General features: G+C 38.9%; 1 protein-coding gene across 2 annotated transcripts in view; it reads right to left on the bottom strand.

The window, feature by feature from the left end:
* Positions 1-698: 698 nt before the first annotated feature.
* The window catches only part of cab39l.L (calcium binding protein 39 like L homeolog), a 62,707-nt gene continuing 52,386 nt past the window's right edge, over positions 699-11,019 (bottom strand). For both annotated transcript variants that reach the window (NM_001089927.1, XM_018244918.2), the window contains 4 exon segments: positions 699-1,438; positions 3,550-3,693; positions 8,354-8,419; positions 9,419-9,478. In NM_001089927.1, the coding sequence (NP_001083396.1) occupies positions 1,259-1,438; positions 3,550-3,693; positions 8,354-8,419; positions 9,419-9,478 (450 nt within the window). In that variant the 3' untranslated portion in view covers positions 699-1,258.

Genomic DNA, 11,019 nt, shown 5'->3' with positions numbered 1-11,019 from the left:
AGGGTCGTTCTAATTACCTAATTAGGTTATGCAACGCAAAACAGGCAATTGTGTAGCACGTACAAGCATTCATATTGCTGGGCACATTTAAGCAGCATTTTTATGGTTACTGCAGGCTGTCTGGGGGGGGGGGGAGAGAGAGAGAGAGAGAGAGAGAGAGAGAGAGCACAAGATAGATAGAAATATAGAGAGAGATAGATGAGAGAGAGATAATAGATAGATACATATAGATGATAGAGATATAGATATATATAGAGGGAGATAACATTCTATCAGAAAGGTTAGAGTCCCTGTGAAAATGACTGCCAGATGCCAGAGTCCAAGAGTTTATATCTGCCTCCTGCAATAAGATACTGGTGTGAGAATGAGTTGGCTTAATGCATACAGATACCCCCCCCCCCACATCAGGATTCTCTTTTATTTGTAGGTGATTATTTGCAATGAGAAGAGAATGCTACTCAAGTCTGGTTCCCTCTGCTGAGGAAGGTGCACGTTACATACCAATACTGAGAGCTCTAAAGACTCTGCTAGACTTTATGCTTCAGATCCAATCAACAAGCAGAATTTGTCATAGGAATGTGGGGCTATGTAGCACGTTGAAGCCAACAGCGAGGAATAACTGATAAAGGGTAATGATAGGTCTATGCAGCATTTAAATAAAGAAGGCCCAGAACATTGACTCCATTCTTAGACAGTAGAATGTTAGCAACTAAAGATCTTTTATTAAATAAAATGTTTAAAGGATAATAAGGATAAAGTACCATTGAATGATAATGTTCCTAGATTTATTGAGCGAGAAGGAAAGGCCTGTCACTAAGCTTATATGTATTTCTGCCGCACAACGGGAAGCAAAATGGGGGGTTCAAAACTCTTTCTCACTTACTTCTCCCTTGGTGCAAATGTGAATAATAATGAAGCAAATGAAATAAGATCAGCTCTATGAGCAGTGCAAGCTGGAACAAGTCAACCTACAGTGCGAGGAAGAAAATTAAATATATCTGTAAGCTTCTCAAATACCTAACTTCAAATTTTCCCACCATTCTCCCAGACCTGAATAAGGAGGATTTTTTTCCCCCTGGTCTTTTATTTATTTATTTATTTTTTTTGAAGTTTTAATATAAAACATTTATACTCTTGGCAACTAATAATCTAAGTAGAAACAAAAAAACATAGGCACAGACAATGCCGTGACAATTCCTTTAAAACACCCATTTTAATGCTCTCCGGTACTTGTCAAGGGGAGAAGCAAAGGGAATCCTCATGGCGTGGGCTTTTTTAAGTCTCGTATCTGTTTGATCAAGTAGTTCTTCTCGTCGGTGAACTGTTCGTCATCTGTTCGATCCTTCTGAAAGCTGCTCAGGAAGTCGATTAACTTGGTTTGGTTTTTTAACAGGATATCCACGATGGGCTGTGTTTTGTTTGGATTTGCTACAAACACCTGGGGTGGAAAAGAAAGAGAATTACTCATTTGCCAGGTGAACATATGTTGCCTGCCTGGGACTTTGTACATCACAGCTGTAGCGTCCTTCAAGGAAACCACCCAAACCTTTCACTGATATACACAGGACTTTGGATAATCCAAGGCAGTAGCAATAGAAAGAGCAGACCAAGTGGCTGCTGGGGAACCTATAAAGTAGGGAAATGCTGTTCTTCTACCAAACTTAAGTGTCCACTTGCCTTTGCATTCAAACCTGCTCCATTTCTATTCCAGTGTATTTGGAGAAACAGGTAACTGTGGCCTGAACACCTACTGCAGTTTGGTTTATGGTTCTGTTGAGAAATTGTTTATTATTGCTACAGGTATGGGACCCGTTGTCCAGAATGCTGGTGATCTGGTGTTTTCCGGATAAAGGGATCTTTCCGTATATTTGTGTCTCCATAGTTTAAGTCTACCAAAAAATCATTATTATATTAATTATATCTTAGTACTAGTAATACAGAGAAAAAGGAAATCATTGTTAGAAATTTGGATGATTCACTTATAATGGAATCGATGGGAGATGGCCTTCCTTAATTTAGAGCTTTCTGGATAACTGGTGTCCACATAACGGTTCCTATACCTGTATACAGCATTGGTTCCTTTGGGGAGATTTAGTCACTCGGTGACAAATCGCCTCTTCTTCTGGCGACTAATCTCCCAGAAAAGCCTTCCCGCCTGCTAGAATCTAAGTCGCCGGTGGGATGGCTTTTCGGGAGATTAGTTACCCGAAGAAGAGGCGATTTGTTGCTGGGCGACTAAATTTCCCCGAATGTGAGCATTTGCCCTTACCCTAAAGGGGTGGTTCACCTTTACGTTAACTTTTACGGGGTTATTTATCAAAGGTCGAGTACTTGAGGTTTGTTTTTACTACCTCAAATAAACTCACAACTCGAATGTTTGCTTATTTATGAAAAAAACTTGAATGTAAAACTCGATTGAATGCGAATACCTCAAATCTATCAGGTTTTCGAGGGCAAATCACCTTAAAAACCCAAAAATCATGAAGCCAAAAAACATATTCAAATGGTTAAATGGACCTCTGCCATTGACTGCTACATGACTTAGACCCATTGTAGCTGAAGTATTTTCGGATTTGGCTTTTGGCAGCTTCGGGGTATAATAAATCTAGAGAAATTTGGTTTTTAATCCTGAACAATTCAAGTTTTTTTTCATCTTGTGAAACTACCCTCAAAAAAAACGTAAATCTTTTCAGGAAAACACAACTCGACCTTTAATAAATAACCGCCTTAGTATGTTACAGAATGGCCAGTTTCAAGAAACATTTCATTTGGTCATCGTTATTCATCGTTATAAAAAAACTTCGAATTTCAAAGTCACTTTTGGGTACTTCGACCATCGAATAGGCCAAATTCAACTTTGATTCAAATTGAAAATAGTTCACAAATTCGACAATTCAAAAATTGAAGTACTGTCTTCAACACTTTAAACCTGCCGAATTGCTATGTTAGCCTATGGGGACCTCCTTGAACCTATAGCCAGTATTTGGCTATGTTTTGAGAAGTTGAAGGATTTTTTTTTTGTAAAATCGTACGATCGTACGATTCGAAGTATGATCGAAGTACAATCGTGCGACCTTAAAAATCCTTTGATTTCGAATGTCGGACTACCCTATTCAATGGTCGAATTTCAAAGTTTTTTTCACTTCGAAATTTGACCCTTGATAAATCCGCCCCTTAATGTTATTTCTACTTTTTATTACTCATCTTTCTATTCAGTCTCTCTTCTATTCATATTCCAGTCTCTTATTCATATCAACACGTGGTTGCTAGTGTAATTTCAAACTGGAGATCGCTGAATTAAAAATGTTTTAAAAATTACACATAATAAAAAACAGTTGCAAATTGTCGATCACTCTCTACATCATACTAAAAGTTAACTCGAAGGTGAACAACCCCTTTAAAAAACTCAAGGGCTTCCATAACGTTCATGCGGGATATTTCCACATGTAATAAACACGTGACTGCCTCATGCTCCCATAGAAAACGCTTTCCATGTGCTTCTCTCTGTCACTTGATAGAACGCAGCAGCCGAGGGCCTCGGTAACTCACCTTAAACACATGGAATGCTTCGAACTGAATGTTTGGGCTCTTATCACGGAGCAGATTCATCATGAGCTTCAGATTTTCAGGCTTGCTTATGTATTTAGTCATAATGGAAAAGTTGTGTCGGTCCAGGATCAGCTCGCCCAGCAGCTACAGAAATATTCACAGTATTACCTTTAAATAATTGTTTCTCGCCCCATCTCGTTATTCAAACATAGAGAATAGCAGGAAACTTGTGCAGTTAGCCACAGGGTTTCACTTTGGTTTTTAATTCTAAGTAGCTTTTCCCAGAATGCAAATTGCTGAAGTGTAAGCTGTCTGTGCTAGAAAGGTACAGATACTCCTTTTGATTAAATAAGAAGTGCAAGGAAAGGGAATCTGGCCATTCAGAACAGCCTAAGGTTAAGGGCACATGCTAAGATTCGGGGAGATTTAGTCGCCCGGTGACAAATCGCCTCTTCTACTAATCTTCCTCAAAAGAAAAGCGTTCCCGCCAGCTAGAATCAAAATCGCAGATAGGATGGCACTCAGAGCGCTTCGTTTTCCGAAGTTGCCTCACTAGGAAACTTTCTACTAAATTTCCTGAATCTTAGCGTGTGCCGTTAACCTAAATTAAATAGTAATCCACTTTTGCTTTACATTTAATCTAAGGATTTGTCTCATATATACAGTAAAGGAAAACTACATGTCTCTATAAATAATATACTGGGGAAACAGCCTGTATGTAAAACACTGTTTCATTGAAATTAAACAGTTTCACAAGATGGTTACAGCAGCCAATGAATGTTCTTAAAGGCATTCATATATATTTCGTTTTCTACTGTTTATCCCCATAAAACAGTGTTTCTCAGCTCCTTTCTCAGGGAACTCAAATTTAGCTGAGAATTGAGCTTTGTGATGCAGAAATTGGTTTAGACACCATTTGCACCTTGTATTATTTCCCATTTTCTGTTGCAGATGAAAATATCACTGCACTCAGGGGAATCATGTGACCAGCTCTAAAACATCACAAAGAACCATATTTGGGTCCCAGTCTATAGATTAAGAATTAATGCTGTACAAGAAGCCAAATAGGAGGCATGGAATGATTGGAGTCTAAGGTTGTCTTCATCGAATAACTGGAGATTAGATGAATATTCTCATTTATTTATTTATTTTTGCAATATTTATTAATTTCCGAAGAGGAAATCAATAAAATGGGGATACAGAAAAGAAGAAAAAAGGGGGGGGAAAGAGGTCTACATCCAAATTACACAACAGTCAAATTTTTCGGTGTCTTTAGATGTTAATACAGTACAAATGCGTTCTCAGATAGGTAATATCACCAGTAAAATATTGCAGGATACAGAACACAAAACACAACCTGTTTAATTCTATACCCATGATATCCTAGTGTCGGAGGTATCGTGACTCTTCGGGTTGGGAACCAACTCTCGAGAAAGTTTTAGGGTCTCAATTGTTTCATTCCCTTCCCTATCAAGAAGGGAATTGTTCAGTGTAAAAATAAAAACTGGGTAAATAGATAGGCTGTGCAAAATAAAAAGTGTTTCTAATATAGTTAGCCAAAAATGTAATGTATAAAGGCTGGAATGATTTGATGTATAACATGTCAGTCAGAAGACTACTTCCTGCTTTTCAGCTCTCTTGGTTTACACTGACTGGTTACCCTGGCTACCAGGCAGTAACCAATCAGAGACTTGAGGGGGGGGCACATGGGTCATATCTGTTGCTTTTGAATCTGAGCTGAATGCTGAGGATCAATTACAAACTCACTGAACAGAAATGTCCCATGTGGCCCCCCTTCAAGTCGCTGACTAACTCAGAGTTATAGAGCTGAAAAGCAGGAAGTTGGATTCTGGCTGTTTTATTAGACATCTGTTCACTCCAGCCTTTATATATTACATTTTTGGCTAACTAACTATATTAGAAACATATTTTATTTTGCCCAGCCTATCTATTTACCCAGTTTTTATTTTCACACTGAACTGTTCCTTTAAGTATTTGTATTCGTCTGTGTCTCTAAACAGTAGTCATCTCAACCATGTGTCTCTATACTTGGAGTGTTGCTTACTTGAAAAGGTGGATAGCTCCTCAAATTTAGCTATTTTATTCACTTTTCCAGCCAATTCATTAGCGGACGGTGGGCTGGAGGATTTCCAGAGCCATGGAATGAGTATTTCTCCAGGGTGGTGTCTGGGACTCCCTCCTCATTCCCAACCTCCCAAAATAATAGAACTCGAGCAGGTGATTCAGATAGTTTCCTCCCCAAGATTCTAGAGCTGAGTTGTAGAATCGTTGCCCAATATTCCGCCAGACTGGGACATTCCCAAAAAATATGAAGAAGAGAGCCTGTATTGGCTTTGCATCTCCAACATATATTACTTACAGCAGGGTAAATTTGGATCAGCTTAAGGGGTGTGTAATACCATCTGCTCAGGATTTATAGTTTAGCTCTTGGATTTTACAACAACTAGAACTAAACATTAGATTAGTTATTCCCTTACTGCATTCATCCTCTGAAATTTCCAGGCCTAGGTCCCTTATCCCTGCTTTTACGAATGGCCGTTGCTTCTTCTCAGCTTTTAGGCCTAACAGATCGTATACAAGTGATATCATATGTTTCAGAGGGCTAGCTTAATTGCATAGATTTTCGAATGGGGTAAGTTGCCTGCCAAAAGTTTTAGTACCACCCAAATAGGTGTAGAAATGTTTAAGATGATAATATTTATACTCCTGCAGGACCTCGTTGGGTCAAAAGTAGATCTAAGCTAGCAAGTTGGCCTCTCTCCATCACGTGTGTAAATTGTAAGTGTCCGTCCACTAAACATTCCTTAAAAGCATTAGGCCTTAGTGCGGCCGGAAATGCTGGGTTATCTGTAATTGGCGTAAGTGGAGAGGGAAAGGACATTACTTTGGGGTTTCCTTTCACCAGGTCCCAGACCTTCATTGTGCTTTTAAGCAGTGGGTGTAAGTTATGCAATATTCTTTGGTGAATCTTATCTATCCATATGAATTTTATAATGGAGGATTGGAAAGTCCTCAGCCAGTTTTGGGGAAAGGAAAGTGGGACACATTGGACTAAATATAGCAATCGTGGCATAACATTCATTTTGATGACATTCATTCAGCCCACCCAGGACATAGGCTGTTTAGACCAGGTTTGGAGGTCTTTAGCTAAAATGGTGTGCAGTTTCTTACAATTGACTTCTACCCACTCGTCATAATCTTTTGTGATCACAATACCTTAATAAAGGAGTTGTTTGTTCGCCCAGCTATATGGATAGTTCTTGGAAATCCCCTGAATGGTGTGTATAATTGGTATAATTAATCTTAATTTCCCAAAAACTTCAAAAAGATTATTCAGATTAGGAATGGAGATTAAGGGGTTTGTTAGAAAAAAAAGCAAGTCGTCTGAATATGCTGCCACTTTGTGCTGTCTATCCTTGATATTAACTCCAGTGTGTGTGTATAAGAAGGGGTTCAAGGGCGAGAACGAACAAGGTGGGCGAGAGAAGGCATCCTTGTCGGGTACCATTTTTGATAGTTATATAATCCGAATTCACCCTTACCCTGGCTACAGGACCATTGTATAAGGATTGGATCTGTTTGCTAACTCGAACACCAAATCCAAATTTTGTGAGGCATGTGAACATATAAGTCCAGTTGACCCAGTCGAAGGCCTTTTCGGCATCTGTATGAGCATGAGGGGAATGTTTTTATTTTTCGCATAGTGAAGTATGTTAATTCATTTATTGGTATTATCTCTAGATTCTCTACCAGGGATAAAGCCCGTTTGATCAAGGCCTATCAGGGGGCTTATTACTTTCTGTATTCTGAGTGCGACAATATTCGCTAGGAGATTTACATCAACATTTATCAGAGAAATGGGTCTGTAGCTGCCTGGATCTTCCGGATTTTTGTTAGTCTTTAACAAGAGGGAGATATGCACTTCCAAAGAATTATGTGAGAATTGGGAGTTAGTTTGTAGCACATTGAATGCACTAGTCAGATGGGGAATGAGTAGGTCTGAACATGTTTTGTAATAGCCTATGGTGTATCCGTCTGGTCAGGGACGATTTAATCGCTTGAGAGGCTTCATCAGCTGTAATGTCTGCTTCTAAGGTCAATTGTTGTGCCAAGCTTAGTTGAGGGATAGTCACTGAGTTGAGATATTCATCTATAGCTTCAGTGTGGGATGTGCCATCAATTGTTGACGGGGAGCTGATCTGGTATAGATCAGAGTAGTACCTATGGAATTCTTGTGCTATGTTGGGGCTGTGATGCAATAAACTACCTTTTTTAGATTGTAAGCTATGAATGTTGTTTCTAGTAACTCGTGTAAGTCTCATTTATTTTTGCAAAGACTGTGAGATTGTCCCAAAACTGCAGCCACGCTGCTTCAAAATATCAATTTCATGTCTAGAAAAAGTCTGCACATTAACTCTGATCTTGAAACTGTGGTTTATGAGTGCAGCTCGGGTTTGTACCTCTCATGCCAGCTTGTGTTGAGCTCAGTGAATATGTGCACATGGTTTATATAATGCTGCACCAATGACAATGTACATGACAATGTCATTGGCTTGTTTGTTTCTATTATGTTGAATAAACCATAGTAACACAAACATTTCTTTCAAATGCAATGTGTACACCTGTGAGTGTGCTAAGGCAGACATACTCCCACAGCCATAATAAACTGGTCATGCAGAAGACCACCCTCCGAAAGTCCAGTTCTTATACCATAGGTGGCTCCCCTGGGGCTAAGAGCACAACGTCCTTATGCACTTATAGATACATCTTGTATAACTTTTACCTTAAGGGACTGTCTCTTCGTCACATAGTTCTCAGAGTGAAGAAGCTTTTCATAGTCATTAAATATCTAGAAGAATGTTGATAATCAAGTTATTTCCAGTAATGAATGATCATATTGTGCAGCCCAATACTTTTCCTTTGAGTACAAAGCTTTTATAATGTCTAGGGGCCAATATCCAAACATAGGTGCAAAACTGGACCTGTGCAGGTGCCCAAGCCAACTAATCAGATCATTAGTAGAAAACAAATGGCTGGACAATTTAGCCTCTATACTTGCAAAATCAATATATATTCCATTGTATGATATGAGAGCTGTTCAACTTGGGTCCCTTCCATTATTTAATAACTCCCAGGATCCTTTCAACAGCAGTAGGACAAGAGCCACAATTCAGACTTTAATCAGGGGTCACAGACTTCCGACATTATAATAATTTAAGATCAGCATTTCATTACAAGTGGCAGATTTACAGTGTATGTGACTTTTGGTGGGTTGCTAGAGGAGCAACAGAAATTAATGGGAAGGTAGGAATATGCACCAGCAGTGATGGACATGTGGCACAAGGAATGCAAGTTCTCTCCAACCCCAGGGGTTTTGCAGAATACTGCTAAGCTGTTGTGGTAAGAGCCATGAGGCTAATATAAGCTTGTGCTGGAGTACACAGTCACACTGTTGGACTGGGAGATTCATACTAGGTTGGAAGCACAAAACCTTCTCTCACTGAGCACCATTCTGACCTTACACCACAACCTGATAGAAATGCTTTTTCAAATGTTTGGGTGTCATTGTGTCTCTACCACCTCTAAACTAAAGCTCACTAAATTAACTGCTGCTACTCCACTATCAGTTGCTCGACTGACTTTCCTTATGGAGAACTTGCTACTTATCTGTAAAGTGAAGACATTATCCTTGATATCTCTGTATTTATTTTGCTTATTGCACTATTATCCAACCCCTGCCTGGACTACTAAAGTATAAATGACAGTGCTTTGCAAATTACGATATATCTACTCATTACATTTCATACGATCCCTATGGCTGGTCCCAAAAAAAGACTTTTATACTTACTCTGTCGTAATTTTGCTCTAGAAATTCTGCCACCATCAATTTGTGTCTTGTCAGCAGGTCCTAAAATAAATAATTTTTTACAGAAATATAAAGAATGGCTAAGGACAGTGAAAGATAGTTAGGACATTGGGACAACAAGGAAGCAATAACAACTGGTTGGGCTGTTACTAAAGTCACCCAGTGATGGTAGAAGAATAACACTGAATAAAGCACTTTCCTAAGTATGAGGCAACAGAAGATAAAGTTCTGTTGAACTGCAACACCCAAAGTTGTAGGTATAAGACCAGCTGGGGGTTGCAAGGTGGATGTTTCTCTAGATAGAGGCCTCAACCTGTATTGCAAATGACACTTTCTTCTATGTCTGTCCCTACATTCACACTGTTAAATAGGATAAAAAGAATTTTCTTTGAACACTCTGGTGGGTTATGCAGTAGCAAAGATTGCTCTGGTCCAGTAACCTATAGCCACCAATTAATGCTTTCATTATTCACACTCACAGGGAAAATGCCATAAGTCCCCTGCGCAGCAATGCTGTTTGAGCCGCCAGTTTAGTGGATCTCATGGAATATATAATTAACAGAGGTTCAGCCCCAATGAACACTGTTGATTAGTTGCTATGGGTTGCTGAACCTATCAATGCAACCTTATCCCCAAACATGAAATATTCAGTAATGAATCTATTATATTCTACAGGGCGTATCAACTCTTTCCTAGATAAAGTCAGTTTTTGGCCCTGCATGGTAACCTCCAATTCTACAAAGAAGGTAATTTCTATGAAATGTATTAAAGCTTGTGATGTAAAGGCAACATTTTGCATGCGTGGGCCCAAGGTTTATATGGAGCTGTGTCTGTGCAGCTTTCTCACATTCCAGAGATGCAGATGTCCTAGTTCTGCAGAGCCAGACCTCAATACACTTCCCATACACCAAAAGGCCAGACATTTTGTCACCACTCCTTGTCTCTGACAAAATTTGTGACAAGAAATGTCCACATGCGACATGAAAAATTAAGTTGCAAGCTATTAAGGCAATTTTTTCCAAGCTGCTTTTACTATAGATTTCTGGTCTACACCCTACCCCATTCCTCAAACTTATCAAACAAACTTAGGGGATGTATTGCGAAAATGAAAATTTAATATAAGCTTCATCATATTGAAATAAGAAACTCTCTAAATATAATCAATTAAATATTCTGTACTGTTTCTGAAATAATCAAATTTCCTAGCAGATAAATTAGAGCTCACTCAAATAACTGATTCCAGTACCAACAAAATCTAACAAAATAACTGCCTTTTGCACAAATCCTGCATGTAGAAAGACCAGATTTCTGGCGATTTTGATTGAGCTCTAATACATCTTCTAGGCAAAATGAACCCCCCTACAAGATATATTGGATCTAACTTTCAGTGAATATCTGACACCCGACTGCTGCATGAAGAGGTGTCAGATATTCACTGTCAATATCACAAGGAATAGTGAAGATAAGCTTGATAAGTTCAGAAACAGTACAGAATTTTAATGGATTCTATTTAAAAAGTTTCTTATTTCAGTATGACGAAGCTTAAATTAAATTTTCATTTTCGCAATAGTTCCCCTTTAAAT

This window comes from Xenopus laevis, chromosome 2L, assembly GCF_017654675.1.
Source record: "Xenopus laevis strain J_2021 chromosome 2L, Xenopus_laevis_v10.1, whole genome shotgun sequence".
Taxonomy (NCBI): domain Eukaryota; kingdom Metazoa; phylum Chordata; class Amphibia; order Anura; family Pipidae; genus Xenopus; species Xenopus laevis.
This window is presented reverse-complemented; position numbering and strand designations above follow the sequence as displayed.